Below are 18241 nucleotides of genomic sequence, written 5' to 3'. Positions count from 1 at the left end.
GATGAAATCTGGAAAGGAACTAATTTGGAATTTAATGAATTTGAATTGATTGTATTATGAATGTATTTCAATGAGTTGGATTATAATTGTCTTGAATTGGGCTGTATCTTTGAAGCGCCTTGAGATGACATTTGATTTGATGCTATATAAATAAAACTGAATTGAATCATAAAACTTGTCAGGTGTGCCTTACCCTTTAGAGATGTTTAAAAAAGGTCCAACTCATTCTGAGTCTGAGCACTACAGTTGCTTTTGTCTTTCTATTTCAGAGGTATTTCAGAGAAGTTACCAGTTCAATCCAGTTTTTCTGTAATACCAATTCACAATAAAAGTCTTCTTAAGGCACTTTCCAAAGAAAGTAAAACAGTTTGATTCAACTCTGCTTTCATACAGTCGAGTTCAATCAAACTGATTATAATTCAGTTCGATCCAATTAAATCTAATCAAGTCCAATTCAATTCAACCAATACAGTCCAGTTCAATTCCAAAGTGTATTTTAGCCTAACTGTACTGATGTCACAACAGGCTGCAGTTGTTTGCATGTAGTTGGTCCTGTTAGTATTTAGGAAAAGGGAAAGGGATTGGAAATAAACTCTGTGAAACTCTGGGAGTGTATGAGATTGTTAATCTATCAAGTATGACAGACATAGAAACAATAACCAAGGGTGCAGGACGTTGTAAAGGGTCAGTCAGGCAGATAACATTCAAGACAATAGGCGCATTCCCACTGTAGGAACCTTTTGCAGTTCCTATAACCTTTTCCGGAATTTTTCGCACATTCGGACATACAGGAACTAGGGACCACGGCCCTCAGTTCCTATAACCTATATATTAACTAACCATAATATGACTCATGTGCGAATGCTAAATGAAACAGTTCCCCTGGGGCAGTTCATAGAACGAAATTCGAGGTGGACTGTTCTTAGAACTTCTCTGTCCGAATGCGACTAATGTTCGATGTCTTAATTAGCCTAACATCAATGAAGACCAAACAAATTGAAATCTTGGTATAAAATACTTTAATAAATAATAGGATTGTTCTAAGAACAAACAAAACAAAAATAATCCACTAACAAACCAAGACTTTTTCCAAATTTTGTACAAAATAATTACAATGTTCGCACATTTAGCTCCTCTTGCAGGGCTAGTGCAATGTAAGATTTACTGACAGAAGATGAATTTAGGTTCTCCTTGATTTGCATCAGCATTAATAACATAAAAAATAAAATATTGAAAAAAAAATTTTTTATACACAAATAATGACAATATCTGACATTTTCCCCATTCCTGTTGTGGAGGTAATGCTTAACATGTCTCTCTGCCTCTGTTTTCTCTGTGCAGAAACAGACAACATCCACAACAGTTGACATCAACAACAATACAACTTGTTCCCTTCATTAGACCAGAAAAGATACACAGGGGGAGGCGGAGTGAAAACAGGGGAGAAAAAATAAGGTACACACTTTTTCTTTTTTACTGCAAACACATTCGGATTCGCATTCACATCACAAACACTTTGTCTAGTCTGTGATGAGGACCTCGCCACTTCACTCTTCAGCTGGGTGGATGATTACTAAACACCCTGCTGCCCTGTGTGTCTTCTCTGCTGTCAACAGACTGTAAAATTGTAAATGTGTAACTGAATTACGAAGAGGCTAAAGACAGACTGACAGCGGTGCTTTTAAGTTGTTTGGACCCTGTGACCCATAAGTGTGTAATGAAAAAAGAAATCAGATGCATCAATGCTGGTTTAACCCCAAACTGGATGCGAGAGCAAAAAGGCTTATTTCCTTTCTCCTAGTTCCAGTAATCCAAGAAACAGCATGCCACAGAACCTCAATTTGCACCTTTAAACCCACTGGAGTTACTAAATAAACTGAAGCTGCATGAAAATGCGAGGAAAATATTTGAAGTTGTGCAATGGCGTCAAAAACGTTTAAATCATGCACATTTACACACTGCCAACCATGCATAAAGACGAGTGCATTATGTAACAGTATGCCACTCTCGACAAATGTTCTGTTATGTATCCCTGTGTTTATCACCTGATGCCACAGTTATGATAGACAAGTGTCAGAAATCTCTCTATATGGTTTCAGGGAAGTGAGCGTGTTTGTAAAGCAGGTAGGTGAGTAAGAATTATTTAACAGTAAAACCTGGATCTGGATCCAGATGTGTTATTTCAAACAACCAAAAAAAGTGCAATGTGGTATAAGTGGAGCTATAAGCATTCGTGCCTACTTTGGGCAGGTAATAAACTACACCTGCTAGTAGTCTGCTCCAGGTTGCTTTGTTATATCTGCCCGTGCTCTGATACTGTTGCATCTGAACAGGATAACAACAGGGTACGTTTTTTCTGTTAACATTAAGTAAATACAGCTTCTGCGCTAAGTAACACCAACATGAAATATGGAAACAGCAGATCAGCCTAAAAGTACATAAAAGGACAGTGAATTGACTGAGCTACAACATTTATAACCTGTCTCTGTACAAAACTTCAATGACATTTAGATTTGTTTGTGTAGGGTTGGCCTGGATCAGATTTCTTGGGGATGGAAGGGCACCTAAAACTTGACTCGCATACAAAGGTAATGACACCAAGGACGAAGAAAAACATTTTTTTCAAAAAGTTTTTAGACTTTTGAAATGATTTGGAATAGAGGGTACAGAATGGTAAATAAAAATACACATATATATCAATCTTCTAAAAATGTCAATCGCTCAAACAAAGCCATTTTCAACCAGAAGGACTTTGATGTGATGAAATTACCTCTAACAATGACAGGTCTAAGAAACAGCTCTCCAAATGCTGCATTTTGTGTTCTTAACAGGTGGAATAAATTATTTCATCATATCAAGACATGATTATTTTGTCTTGAGCAGAATATTCATGATGGGGGGGGGGCAGGGACAAAGTTAAAATAGTCTCTATAAAACCTGTGTCAACAGACACTAAAAAAAGGAATGACATTTAAGAAAAAAAAAGACCAAAAAAAACAATCTTATTCTTTAAAATAACTATGATACAAAGCATCACTTAACTTACTAAACTCAAATATACACAGCCATTTGTTCATATTTACATATCTACAATACAATGAAACAATTCTATACTGCGATATGAAGAGTTTGCAATACAACTTCTTTCCCTTTTATATGTAATAAGAAAACTGCATAAAGTGTACAGGAGAAAAGAGAGAAAAAAAGGGGCTGAAGGCACTTTTCTAACCAAAGTAAATACTGAAAAATCCCCAGGTAGACTAGCAGGGTGCTGTGACAATTATTTTGCAAGGATATAATTAAGAACCGTTAGGCCTTCACACAGAATGGAAGAGATATTTATAAATGTAAACAAAAAGAAATTCTCATGCCAGGCATCGCACGCAAAGTGGATTCTCTGTGCCCACTTTCAAAGAACTTAAATGTATATAAAACCTTTTTTTTTTCTTTTTTTTTTGAAAAACTTCTTTTTTTCCCTCTCTTTTTAACAAAAACTTGTGATTTCAAGACAGTGTAGAAAAGGCCCGCGGGTTTGGGCTAAGGCAGACAGTAGAAATAATGTCAGCAGCTGCCAGCCAACGATGTTCGGTTAAATCTTCGAAAAAAAGAGAAAGCTTTTAGTTGTCATGAAGTAAGAATGACAGAAAAAGAAAAAAGAACTTTCCAACAGAGTGACAAAAAAAAATAAAAAATCAGAAGCTGTGATGTTTATTTTCCATGCCATTTTTTGTTGTTTTTTTGTTTTATCTTTTTGATTTTTTTGCCTGTTTGTTTTTGGTAATAGGATAAGCCACTGTGCAGTAGAAACAATTTAAATAAGGCGTGACAAACAAAAATACAAAATTAAAGCATCTGTAATCTTCACTTTTGGTGCTATTAAGAGTTGAAAAGTATGTGACGTTGAAGACTTTGATTCAGAAGGTCCTTCCTTCTCTTACGTGTTCACACATACTGGTCTTTAACGTCCTCGCTGAGCTTGGTGGCGTTCAGATTTTTACACCGGTTGTCTTTGGGGCTGTATGTTGTCCGGTGCGGTGCCTTAACCGGACCACTGCGCGACGTGCAGATCACCCCTCCCTTAACCATCAATCCCCTGTCCTGTGTCCCTACAATGGAGCACTTTTGAGGTGGACGCTTATCCGCCATGCCAAGCGCCCTCTCCTCGTCTTCTTCGTGTTCCCCCTCATGCTCCCCTTCCTCCTCTCCTTCGGCCCCGTCACACGTCCTGTCGGAGGGACCCATCAGTTTCTTGCATTCATACTGAATGTCTTTGTCGCGGTTGTCTTTGAGGGCAATGCTCCGCAGCGGCTCCAGTTGGTTGTTGACCGTAGTTTCCTCTGATCGGGCTGCTCTCTCGCGGTCTTTCTTTCTCTTACGGGTCCACCAAACGCAAACAACAATGCAGAAGATCCAGAGGACACTGAAGACGACACACAACACGGGGACCAAGTAACCTGATGGAGAGAGTTTGAGAAGGTGTTAGGAGATCTCAGTAAGATCTTAAAAACTAAGTTTAAAGTAGAGTTTGCATGACGTTAATTACTAATAGAATACAACTGGATTCCTCCGTTTCTTGTTTTTCAACAAAAAGAAGTCCAGTAGTCTTCTGGTTAAGCAATTAGGATAACCATAGCCTGGGTGAATGAGAATCGAGAGACACAAACTTTGAATATTTCAGGGTGGCTACGTTTTCTAGACTATATATTTTCTATTTTGTGTCTGAACAGAAGAACTAAACTTTAGTTATGTCTTCTGGAACTTTAAAAGTTCCAGAAGACATAATTGCTCAAACTTCTGAAACTGATATAATAGATGTTAAAGCAATACAATGTAACTTCTCAAAAAGCCCATTATGGAGCTCCCCCTACAGGCTTGGAGGTAATGTACGGTTACACTGTCCTAAATACAACACCCTTTCGCTTTTACGTTTCACGTTTGTTAACGAACCGGCGAGGAGTCAGAAGGTGCAACCTATGTCGACCGTGAAGGTAAGAGTAATCAAATGTACCTGGGAGCGTGAGAGGGGTCTATTTGTTTTTGCGGTAGTTGTGCCAGAAAGCAAGTCGAAGTACTTCCGCTCAGCTCTCGGGCCGGTCCAGCAAAGTTACATAGCGCAGTTTTTCCAACTCAGACCCCCGAAGGGCATAGGAGACAGGCCAATCGTAATATTAAAACTCATTCTAGCTGCACAATTTTTTTCAAGCTGTTCTTTTAAGGCAGAAATGTTACATAGTATTCTTTTAGTCTCTATGCCTAGAGTTAAGTGTAACCTCACAGGTTAGTGAAGTACAGATAGATAGCAGGTGATGAGCAAATTTCTGTTCATCACTGAACAAGTTTAGCTAGCAAGTGATAAAGCCATTACAATAGGCAGCCAGGTTGCTGTCACTAAATCCAGCTATTGCTGGTTTGTCAGTAGTTTCAGTACATAAGGGAATCACTCATTACACTCATGGTGTCTCTCCTTCTAGTCTTAACATGTTAGCTCTAGTTCTTTCCGTAGGGCTTGGCTACCAGTTCCCCACTGCTTCCAAACTTTGATCCAACCAAAGCACACCAATGCTTTACTTGTGCAAAATATAAATTCCTGAATTTCTATAAAATGTTCAAAAAACTAAAACTAAAAACTAAAGAAACAATTTGTGCTTACGGGCTGATAAGAATCCAGCTATCAGCAAAACATTGTTGCTATAAATGAGTGACTCACCGACACGAGGGCACTCCACCAGTATCTCCACTTTCACTTCCATCACAGCTAAAATGACGCTGCTGTTGTGGTGTTTGGACAGTGCGCTGGTGATGGTGTTGGCTGCCTCCTGGATCTGTCCACAGTCACTGTCCTTAGACCGTCCGTCCTGCTCATAAGACTGCACAGATGGAGAAATGGAGGACAGGAATTATATATGCTTTCTATTTACCCATCATTTCACCAAATAAAAAAAAAAAAAAAAAAAAAAAAGCAGTTCATTTTTCTTACTGGCACTTTAGTAGCTAAGTCTGTGCTGGAGAGCAGTATCCTGTCAGGGGCCCTTTGATGCTTTTAATACATCACTCCCCCAAAAATGTATTTCTAGGCATACAGATCATTAATGTTGAGTTTGTCTGTGTATCTGTATGTGTGTGTGTATATATATATATATATTCCCTAAGTCTAAAACATTCAAATTTGACTTTGGCAATTATGCTATTAGGCTAACGATAAGTGTGTGTGTGTGTGTGTGTGTGTGTGTGTGTGTGTGTGTGCTGCTTGTCTTAGTGGGGTGATGTAGCTGTCCAAGGCTGCTAATCATCTGAGATTTTGTTGCCAAATAGTTGGATTTTCAAACCCAGAAAACAGACTAAAGTCCAACCCCCATGATGGCAATATTGTGCATTTGTTGAGTTCAGTGTTTTTTGTTTGAGAATCAATTCCTGCTCCACTGACATGCGCGCATGGTTGCCTTTGCTGACAATGTGTTTTCATCTACAAGTTGAATTTCATTCTGGTTAAAATAAATGGCCCTTAAAGCTTTGTGATACCCTTTGACATTATTCTGGAATTGCATAAAGTCATAGGCGAGTTTTGGGTAATGAATGAAAAACCATTGGGTTGGAGTGGAGTAACTGTCAATGGACAGTAAAAAAAAAAAAAAAAAAAAAAAAAGTCCTATATGCCAAATGGGTAAGTCTTGCCTGAGGCTATGCAGGACAACAACAAAAAGGAGAAGAAAAAAAACACATTCATCTGTCAGAATAAAAGAGTTTCTCATTCTAACATCTGGCAGGTTGGGGACACCCCCCCCCCCCCCCTGCTGAGACCACAGAGGGTGGAGTTAATTGCCTAATAAGGTACTGAGGGTGAGAGCAGAGGGTGGAGTGGGGGACAGAGAGGGATTAGCTGTGTGCTGTGTAGTTCAATTAGGACAAACAGCGAGGGGGCCAGCTGTGCTCCCTGCTTGCCCGGGGACAAACACTCCTCTTTTCTTCTCTTGAGGAAATCAGCAGCTCATTCCCACACCTCTAAGCCAGCCTCCCAGACTGGCCAACACGTCAAGTCACAGGGACCCTGGACTGAGTATACAAAATGTATATGATGTTCTGAAAACTAATGGAGGATGCCTGCACCGTTAAATTTCTACAGAAAAGTGGGATGGAATGCTTATATTTCTGAGACTTTTTTTAATCTCCTATAATTGATAAGGGACAGAAAGGAAACACAGGGGGAATAAAGGAGGAATAATTTGCATGTAAGATCCCTGTCGATTTATTTGTCAGTTTGCACATTATTGGCAAGGTTAAAGCAGGCTTGTTATTCTGTGTGAACACAGGTTTTACGCCCTTCTTTAATTTTTTGACAAGGAGAAAAAAAAATTGTACAAATAAAGTCCTTAAAACGGATAATTTATACATTTTTTTTTTCATCATCTACAGAATAATAGAAAATACATCAGCTACAGATTAATACAGAAATTTAAATCTGGTTAAATCTATTATGTTGTTTGAACTTTTATTCAGTACAAAAGTCCAAAGTAATAATTTTCACTGTGTAAAACATGAATGCCAGCAAAACTCCAAAAAAAAGAACTGAGGATACAAATTTTTGGAATTGCAGATTGATCTATGTCCAGTATTGCTCAACACACGTTTTCAGCACATCAAAAAAGTCTGTGATTGCTGTCGTCTAATTCTGATTCTCATGATGCACCACATATTTTCATTTTCATTTTGAAATAGATCTGGCCAGTCGAGCACAAACACTGTGTCAAAGGGTGTTTTTCCACTAACACAGTTCCGGTGCTGGTCTTGGGCCAGAGCTTAACTTAGAACCAGTTCTTTCTGTTTGGACTGCAAAAGCTCTGGCTCCAGCACTGAAAAACTGGTGCTACACGAGCAACAGCTCTTTGCTTTGCAGAGCAAAGAACCGCTTATGTCAGGACTGGCGGCGGGGCTATAGAGACCAACCAGGACAACTCAGATGTTTTGACTGTCATGTTTGAAAATCCAGAGCCAGTTTAGCATTTAGTCTGATTTGAGAGAGAATCATACAAAACTGCTCATCAATATGGATGTGAAGTTGAATTAATGGTGGAAGACCATGAACTCGGTATCCCCCTCATTTTTCTGCTGTTTAAAGCTTCATATCATCAGCCCAGTAATGGAATTACTTGCCAATCTGCAGATTGCCCATCTTGGAATGCTCCAAGATGGGCAATCACAATCACTCTTTGAAAAATAATTTTTAAACAGTTAATCCTGCTTGAAACATCAAATGTTACTCGTGTTTGTATCGCCATTCAAGTACCAGTTAGCATTTGGAAACGCAAACACCAGTCAGCTTTAAGCGGGAACCCACTTTGAACTGGACCTGGCACCAGTTGTGAACCAGCCGCTTTGGTTGAAAAGAAGGATATAAGAAGCCTGTTGTAAGTGATGCAGGTTTAGCATTCACCTGCTGAAATAATGATGACAGAACACATGTCCACTGTCCTGAGAGAATGCAGCAGCATACTGTGTTGACTGAAAACAGTTTTCCCAAGATAATCTTGAGCCCATGTGGCTGTATCAATCATGGGGGAATGATGGTGGCATGAGGCAAGATTCCCCCAGAATACCTCAATTTTTTTACATAGTTATGTTCTTTCTACTCTGATTTTTGAATGACCAAAGTTCGTTGCAATTTTAAGCCATAACCCATCCTTGATCACAATAACTACACCTTTTGGCGTGTTTCCACTATGCAGTCCGGTACAAGTCGGGTCAGAATGGTTCGCTTTTTTCAGTGTTTCCACTACCACGAAAGCGTACCGGTCCCATGGAACCCGTTACCATTTTCGTAACCCTTCTGCTTGGGGTACCTAGCACACAGGACCGGTTCCAGGCTCTGCCCTCCGTTGTTGGTGAGGAGGCTGTGCAGCGGGAGCTCGATTGCGCTGTGCGAAACGAAAAAAGTTTTCCAGCTGATTGCCGCAAAAATGGCAGAGAGTGGTTTCAACCGGACCGCTAGCCAGTGTCGCATTAAGCTGAAGAAGCTTGGAGGTGGTTCGAAATTATGGATGTTATTTGTTATTTGCTGTTATTTGCTATTTACGCTTCGGCACGCACTCTGCCCACCCTTGAGGGTCCACTTTGTACAGTGGGAACGCAAGCTGACCCCAAAGCGACCCGACCCGTACCGTACCGTTCCAAACCGACCCGTACCGGACTGCATAGTGGAAACGAGGCTTTTGACTGATGCTTCTATACCCAATTGTGACACCTTAACCTGTCACCAATTTATTTCTGCTGACTCTAGAATCTTCCTAAATGCCGTTACTGTATTGTATATATATACAATACGGGAACCAATCAAAAAAAAAAATATTTATATATACATATATATATCTCTTTATTGATCTCTATGGCGCAGAGAAAAAATAGATATTTCCTTTTGTATAGCGGAGTGCTAGAGTACACATCAGGTATTTGGATTCAGTTCATTTTTGCTATGAGTAGACTTTAGGTCTAACACACTAGACTCAGCCTTCGCATGTCAAGTTAATGAGTCATCTTTATTCTTTCCCACAAGAATTCTGACATGACACACGAACGGGCCGCTTCTTTGCTCAGGTTAAAGGCCAGCAATTCACAGCACTCACTAACATAAAAAAGATTTCAGGAATACTCTAAAATTAGTCTGTACATTTTGCTGCAACAAGAGTCCAGGGAGAGTAGGAATGTTTTTTTTTTTGTCCTTTTTAAATGAAAGCCTTGTTGTGGGCTTTGGGTGGATTTCAGTCTTGCCACTCCTTTTCCTGTATCTGCTGCTTAAAACAGGCTTGCAAACATTAGAAGAGCATGAACTAACCCCCTCTCTTAAGAGATTAAAGCTCCAAAGTGACTGATTTCCCTCAAGTCTGGGTGGCCAAGATAGATAGGCTGACAACAGGAAGAAGAGGGAGCAGAAAGAAAGCAAGTAAAAGCAACAAGTACACGTAAGACACGTGTACACATAAAAATGGAATAGATGACAGAGAAAGGAGCGAAACTATAGTTGATAGAAATCATAAAGAAAGGGCAGACAGGGGAAAAGAGACAGAGATCCACAAGGTGTTCCACCAGAAAAGCCAAATCTCTTCCAGATGTTGTTAAAAGCTTTCCCTACTCTTTCTTTCCTTGTTAGCTTTTTATTATTAAGAACAAAGGGGGAAGACGCTAAAAACAGAAAAAGATCCAATTTGAAACAATCTGCTGTGTTGGATTAAGTGCTGTTTAACTGAGTTGGAATAAAAGAAGAGGAAAAGTGTGGTGGAGAAAGATTGTGTTGGTGTACATAATCTACATACAGTCTTATCTCAGTGAGCACACAAAATTAAATTGCCTACTTCTTATTGCTTGTTCCTGTGTGAGTTCATCTTCCACCACTTCTAACACTGCTGCTGTTGAAAATACCAGTTTCGCATAGATAGCTCTGTCGACTGAACCAGAGATTCACTGAAATGAATCAATGTCAATGTCTTGTGTATCACGTATCTACAGATTTCCTCAAACATGTCTCGTATCTGGGACAACCCCTTTATATGAAGTGTGCATGTGTGGACAAGTATGGGAAGCAATTACCATTGCAACCTCCACTGCGTCGCTTGTGGAGTAGGAGAGGTCACAGAGGATGAGCAGCGCTCGCTCCTCCGCCAGTGTCCGAGTCACAGGGAGGTACCTCAGCTCCGAGCAGATGTTCTCCACAGTGGTGCCCTGTCACACACACACACACACACACACACACAAACATAACCCAGATTAGTTTCTTCACTGCTGGTGAGGAACAATCACATATTCTAATTCCACCTAAGGCTGTTGAAGATGCAGCCAATCAGAATGCCTATTTTGTCACAGGGACTGATTTTTTTGTATACGCATATAACTTCATAACCACATGCCCCATGTGGTGAGGAAAACAGCCACAGGAATAACTGAAGGCACTTTTCTTTTAACACAATTGTATTTTTTTTACAGCAAAGAAGCAGAGGACAAAGCAGGGAGTTATGATGACATATATAATGAAATCAGTGTATACCATCATACTGTCAGAAAAGGAAAAAAAGATCAGAAAAATGTGTTTATGGCTGCAAAGAAAAAAAAGATTTGCACTAATTTTCCAACCACGCCGGGTACAATGAGCAACTTGATCTGTATTACTTATTTACCTGTGGCACTTTGTCCTTTTTGAAGATGAGCGTGATGTGAGCACAGCTGTTGTCGAGGTAACCACTGTTGGGCTCACACTGGGTGTGCAGAGGTGTGGGGGGGTCTGGTGTGGAACACACCCCCCACTGATGACAAGGTGGAGAGAAGCAGGCGAGGAACTGATGCTCAACACACTCGTGACTTCCAGGACAGGGTTGAGGGTTTGTGTCCGACGGTGGAAGAGCCTTCTGGAGGATGCAGGGCCGACGACCACACCTCACCTGGAAGAACACGGATTCAGGGATTTTGTACAGGAGTCAGACCATTGATGTCACTGAGGTTAAAAACCAATCCACCCTTTGCATTCAGTCCATCTATAGATATGTAGATGAATTAAAATGGGAAAAAATATGAGTAGTCTGTGACACCTTAGAACAGTGAACGTTTCCATTGGTACACTGGCAGGCATTGCACTCCTCCTCCCACCGACTGCCGTGAGGATACTGCAGGTCAGCGTGACGACACGACTTTCCAAGTCCGATGACTAGACAAAAAAAGAAGAATTTATCGAAAAGGTCATTAACTCCCTGATCTTAATTCAGATTTTTACCAAAAAATTAGGTGCAACTTTAAAAAGTACATGTTCTCAACTTTTTTTTTTTTTTTCTTTAAAGGAAGCCATCTTTTTCCAGTCACTTAGAAACTATTCCATCTTAGATTAAACAGAAGCGACAAAAGCATCTCAGGCAGAGAGTATTCTTGCTTTTTAGTGACATACTCATGCATCACTACTGCAGGGTTCCAGGAGGTGGCAGACTGGATAACTTAGGAACAACCAAATTTGTAGGATGTAACAAACATAGCAACAAATAAATGAAGTCAGTATTTGGTTCAGCAAAAGATCATGGAAGAAAAAGCTGTGGCAGTGGTATGGCAGATACCTCTTCAACCGACTCATATTGAGGGGCCTGATGGGCTACAGGGCCACTGCTCCTTGAACTCTTTTAGAAAAGTGACAGCTAGCTTTGCCGAGGAATTGCGATTTGCTCTAAAAATTAATTCACACAGGTTCTAAATAAGACATTTTTTATTTCTATTAAAAAAAAATTGAAATCAAACTGTTGATCATTCAAAGTATTACAATAGATTTTTTGTGTCCACCATTACAGAAGCAGTTGAGTAGATTAGTGAGACTTGTTAGACTTACACTCTTGACAGCGAGGTCCAGCTTGTCCCGGAGGACAGACACAGCGGTAGCCATTGATCTCGTCAAAGCAAGTTGAACCTTCGGCACAAGGAGACGACTGACACTCATCTATATCTAAACAGAGAAGGAGAGAAAGTATACACAGAATTATAAACTCACAAAGCCTTTACTTTAAAACACATAGGTCCGGATCAAGAAATAGAATAGAATAGAAAAAAAACTTTATTCATCACCCCATGGGGGAAATTCAAATTAGTCAAGTAGCTCAAAAAGAAATTATAAATATTTACAATCATTGTATATAAACAACAACAACACTAATACTAATAAAAATACTACTACTACTACTAATAATAATAATAATAAATGACGAAATAAATAAATTTGACACTAAATTAAACTAGACTTGTTAGTCCAGCTCATTTCTAACAATTATGGCATCTTATATTTGTCCATTAAATACCCATTGTTATGTTAGTAATGACAAGACAAAATTTAACAAATGGTAACTTAAGTCATTCTCATATTGTTCCTTTCTCCTTCAAGTCTTCCTCATTCCATGGTGTAAATTAAGCTGAGAAAAAAGCACGATTGAAGAAATTTATTTGTTTTTCTAAAAATCTTCAATGAGTGATGGAATCCAGAGAATCACTCTCTGCACAATGGATTGACACCAGTTTGGTTTGAAATGGTTTAAATGGATAACACTGGTTCTGAAAAGGCTTTTCTAAGGAGATTTCTCCCTGAAGACCGCGGGAGAGCGCACTGACCCGTCTGACGAACCTCAGCCCTGACCTCAGCTCAGCGCAAAGGGGAGAGGTTAAGACCGTCTTCCTAAAAGGCTTCCTAATCTGTCGCCCTGAAACAATCGGCTCACGCTCCCCCGCGGCGGCCTTTCACCTCTGACCTCCCGCCCACCTGACCCCGGCCACAAGCCCCCTCTGGTTCCCAGAGACTCACTGATGCGGCAGTCCGGTCCTGCGAATCCTGGGGCGCATTCACAGCGAAACCAGTTTACGCCATCGACACAGATGCCACCATTGTAGCTGCAAAAGGAGACAGAATGAAACACCTGATTTTACTTTGCAACTTTACTTTTGTTTCACTCAGAGAATTAAAGCCTCCTATTATCTCCTTGTAGGCAAGCTTTTTGAAAACCATTTGTATGACAGATATGAAACAAATAGTAAAATAACTTCTTGTAGGTACAAAGGTTCGAAATTCTTTCTTCTTAAGAGTATGAAGTGTCAGATAGCTCAAGAAGATGTGATATGTTTCGAGAGGTATGTTTATGAACTGGATGTGATATTATTTAGTGGATGATCGTATATAGAAACATTTAGATTAGTGGAATTGAAATGTAAAAATCAAAGCAGAATCTGTCCCATCCAGTTCTTTGAGCACCTCAGCGGTTTATATATGTTCAACTGCTATGGTTTACTTTTACTAATAATAACTTAGAAGAAACGCACATAGACCTGGTATTTCCCATGGAAGTCGCTTAAAGACCAGTGATGATAATTAGTTGATAATGCTGATAATCCAGTGATAGAACTTTTCTTTTATGAATAAGTATGAAGTAATTTAATGATGCTATTAGAAAGCCATCTGTAATTTATCTCAATCTTTGCATTAAAAGTAATCCCCAAAGTGAAAAAACAGGGCTACCTCTAAATGGGAAACTGAAGACACTGAATTCAAAGAAGAAAGAATTATCTATATAAATGAACCCATTTTGTAAATGTGGCTGTATACAAACTGCTCAATTTTGAAGAGACTCTGAGTGGCAGCAGGCTGAGGCTAAAGCTGATCCCAGATCAATGTCTGGACTTCATATGTAAATCCATACAGACCACATACTGAGACCCCCACCCCCACATCTTATCACCTCCACTCCTTACAACTCGCCCCAGGTCGTGAGCCCTGAATAGGGAGAGGGGTGTCTCTTCACACTGTCTTCCCCTCTCCCCCTTCCACGTCCTCACCCTATAACCAAAACCACCACTAATCCACCTGTCAGTCATTGAAGGAGAGGCTGAGTAAGGGGGGTGGGAGCGAAGCGGCAGGGTTTTGTCCAGATTAGCTTCTCTGCTGTTCCTGAACCTCCATGATGTGTTTTTTAAACAAATTCTATAACAATAATAACAACTCAAGTCATACTTGATGCAGTGCAAAAGACATTAGCTACAGCACCACATCCAATATATGATGTACTGCTGCATCTGCTGGACCACACCTCCAGTTGTAAGGCCAGTCTCTGGGGGAAGGGACATCATAAAAGGTGCACGAGAAAGTGTGAGGCAGGATTCACATCCATATGCTTCAAGCTTTCATGGCCTCGCTTCTTGTTCATTTTGAATGGAATGACTTTTTGCATTCTAAATTGAATTGTGGGTCTGTTGTTTTGCCAGCGTTGCTTGCAGTGAAAAGTTAAGAGAAGTTCCACCTTCTAAGTGGTAGCAGATTTGACTCATCATATGTCTGATCTCGTGGTGGATTGTCATGACAACTCGAAACATCAGGCATGACCACTGTTAAACGTTAGCGTTCACATGAATCCTGCCAAAATATGACAACTGAACATTGGGCCGAGTTAAGACTCAAAGCAAACCTGATTCAACTGGCTTCTCCCTGCAGTTCTCTGAAATGGTTGTCTGCTATGACTTTCCACTGTGTCTCTACCGTTTCATTCATGTAATACCTGCTCTCCAGCTGAATTTAAAGGGGTTGGAATCAAAGACTTTATCAATAAAAAACTGTGGTCCCTCATCAGCCTTTCTCCTTCTTTCTCGCCTGCTGAAGTGAAAGCAGACTGGGTGCTATATTGACTTACAATCCCATTTTAAGGTTCAGAGTGGTATGACAGTACGGATTCAGGCTGGTCCTAACTTGTTACCATGAGAACAGCTGGATATCTTGTAAACGCACATAACACAACATCATAACATCAAAGCTGTTTCTTCCAATCTTATGATAACTTTAGTTTATTTTGATTTAAAAAAAAAAAAATATATATATATATATATATATATATATATATATATATATATATATATATATATATATATATATATATATATATATAATAATGTTTTTTTCTAAAATGCACCTTTAAGTCAAAACAATGCACTTTAGGTTATTGGACCTTATCCAGAGTCAAAGATATGAAAATCTAGCTAAAGTGGTTTCTCTTTCTTACTTGTAGCAAAAAATGGGTGCTGCACTCCACAGCGCTGAATTCCAACATTAAGTACAGTCAAGTTCAACAAGCAATTCAGCAGAAAAAGAGTCAATATGCTGTGTGCAAATGCAGAGAAATGCTCTAACTAGGCAACTTAAACATACAACTCACCACAAAAAGACACATCACAAAAGGTCGAAGTAAAAACAAACAGTTGAAATACCCACTTCAACCAAACATTAAAAAGAAAAGCTATTCCGAAAATAAGAAACGACACGTGGATTTTAAAAGCCACTTCTAACCATCAGCATATAGTGGCTAAATAGGTAAGAATTTGCAATGTCGTAATTAAATGGGTCTTACCAGGGATGTGGATTGCAGTCATCAACATCTGCAAGAGAGAAGCGGACAACAAATTCAATTTAACCTTCCATATTTTTCAAACGTGAAAGCTGTCTAAGTACGAATAAAAAACTTTCTGCAAGACCTGTGATTTGTGTAAAAGAGCATCTATATACACAATGTAAGCCTCACAACTGGATATATTCATATCTAGGCAACCTAACTGTGCACATACTTTGTGCACAAGTGGGTCCTTCCCAGCCATCCTTGCATATGCAAGTGAAAGTGTCTCCCCCTCCAACACAGGTTCCTCCATTCTCACATGGACCTGAGTCACAAGTGCTGTTCTTGGCTAAAATAAAAAAAGAACAGACAAGGTTTTTTTTTTATACATATACTGTATTCTGACTGCTACAGTACGCTATACCACAACATTATTATGCTGAATAAGGCCGAAGTCTAACCTGTATTGCAAGTGCTCCCACCCCACCCTGAGGAGCAGCTGCAAAGGAAAGAGTCTCCGTGGTCGTAACACGTCCCTCCGTTACGGCAAGTACTGGAGTCGCACTGGTTCTCACCTGGGCAGAAGCAGCATAGCAAAAAGATTGCAAACATTTGCCTCCGTGCCAATGTTGAGAAGCGTGTAGTTCAGCACCAAAGATGACTTCAGAGGAGGAAAACATGTCCGTGCAGCAAACAATGAGGGCTTCATCCAAAAAAAGAATAAGGAGCTGAAGTTGTAAAATATATATGATCTGACATGTTTGAGAGCATGGGATGCAAAGAAAAAGATGCTGCACTGCCTTTTGTTGAGTGACACTTCTTAGAAAAAAAATTCCAGCGTGAGAGTGATAAATTCCCATTTGAGAATTTCTCAGGGATAAAAAGCCAATAAGCATGAGCATGCATTTTGTCGTTCACACAGATTTAACTTACGGGAGTGGCAGGTTTTTCCCTTCCAGTTGTCTACACAGTTGCAGTAGAAGTCGTTAAGCAGATCGACACACTGACCTCCATTCTGACAGGGGTTTCTACTGCACTCATTCACATCTGTGACAAAGTTGAACAGAGAAAACAACAGCCTCTTAGTTTATGCAGAATTAACCAGTTGGATTTCATGACATGTTGTTCAGAGGTGGAGCGTAAAGAAAGGAAGAACTCATTCAATTTCAGTTTGGATCCAGACAGCTCCAGACATTAGTTTAGGTGGGGGCATTTGTAAGGAACAACTCAAAAAACAAACTATATCAAACGTTCCACTTAGAGCTTCCTGCTCTTGCTTTCAAAAGAAAGAATTACTCTAATTCTGTACTAAAATCGCACAGATCTTTAGACTTGGAGTTCACTAATAATTAGGAAAGACAAACTGTCGGATCAATAAATTTGATTGCTATGAATTTGAAAAATCTCAGATGTTTAAGCCCATGACCATTTAAAAGATTTGGAACAGAGAAATAAAATTGTACAAAACTCCAAAGCTTACACAGGTGATACACAATTAGGGGTCTTAGAAGGAGATACTGTTATAAGTTACAAAAAATCAAGTATGAACAAACTGAAAACTGCAATGAAAATGTACATCACCTTTATACTAAGAAAAAAAGAACAGTTTATTCATTCAACTAACAACATCGTTGCTTTTGGGTCAGTTCTTTCTCTTCACATCAAGTGTAAGTAATAGTATCATCTGCAAATGTGATACCTATGGGCGTACTGCATGTCATTAAAATGTAGAGATTCAGACACACTCAGCTGGTACACTTGTCACAGTAGATCTTAAAACTAATGCTCATTCTTCCTTTGTTTATCTCAATATATCTAATTTCAATTCACTTCAGTTCAGCTTATTGAGATAGCACCAATTTTACAGCACAGGGCCTCTCAAGGCACTATAAAAAGGAACTAAACAAGTTCAATGCAGTGTAATTAGAATCAGTACAATCCAATGTTTTACTATCCAATTCAGTCCAATTCAGTATAACTATATTCATATTATACGATTGATGAAGAAAAATATCTAGCCAGTTAAACCGATAGAATAGATTACATCAATAATATGGGACTTTCTTTGCTAACAAGACATAATAATGCACCTTGTTCACCCGTATTACTGATCAGCCCAAATCCACTTTTCTGCTACACAGCCACACATACTCACCGACATCACACAGGCTACCCTCCCAGCCATCTGGGCAGAAACACTGGAAGGAGTTGATCCCATCGATGCAAGTGCCTCCGTTTTTACAGGGCAACGATGCACAGTCATTAATGTCTGCAGGCAGAGAGTGGAGACTCTATACTAAACATTTATCCGAAAAAAAAGTTTTTGATTTCAGATTTCTGCCCATGTTTTATATTGCTTTAGGATGTGT

At 39.6% G+C, this 18241-nt stretch overlaps 1 protein-coding gene across 2 annotated transcripts in view; it reads right to left on the bottom strand.

Moving 5' to 3' along the window:
• Positions 1-1002: 1002 nt before the first annotated feature.
• The window catches only part of LOC142402502 (protein jagged-2-like), a 60322-nt gene continuing 43083 nt past the window's right edge, over positions 1003-18241 (bottom strand). For both annotated transcript variants that reach the window (XM_075488033.1, XM_075488034.1), the window contains 12 exons: positions 18028-18141; positions 16806-16919; positions 16334-16447; positions 16105-16221; positions 15891-15918; positions 13307-13392; positions 12347-12460; positions 11568-11683; positions 11160-11420; positions 10576-10707; positions 5708-5867; positions 1003-4454 (listed from right to left, as the gene is read on the bottom strand). In XM_075488033.1, the coding sequence (XP_075344148.1) occupies positions 3943-4454; positions 5708-5867; positions 10576-10707; positions 11160-11420; positions 11568-11683; positions 12347-12460; positions 13307-13392; positions 15891-15918; positions 16105-16221; positions 16334-16447; positions 16806-16919; positions 18028-18141 (1868 nt within the window). In that variant the 3' untranslated portion in view covers positions 1003-3942. The remainder of the gene's footprint in view (positions 4455-5707; positions 5868-10575; positions 10708-11159; positions 11421-11567; positions 11684-12346; positions 12461-13306; positions 13393-15890; positions 15919-16104; positions 16222-16333; positions 16448-16805; positions 16920-18027; positions 18142-18241) is intronic.

The sequence above is a fragment of the Odontesthes bonariensis genome, chromosome 17 (genome assembly GCF_027942865.1).
Source record: "Odontesthes bonariensis isolate fOdoBon6 chromosome 17, fOdoBon6.hap1, whole genome shotgun sequence".
Lineage (NCBI taxonomy): Eukaryota > Metazoa > Chordata > Actinopteri > Atheriniformes > Atherinopsidae > Odontesthes > Odontesthes bonariensis.
Note: the sequence above shows the minus strand (reverse complement) of the source record. Positions and strands in the feature narration are given on the sequence as shown.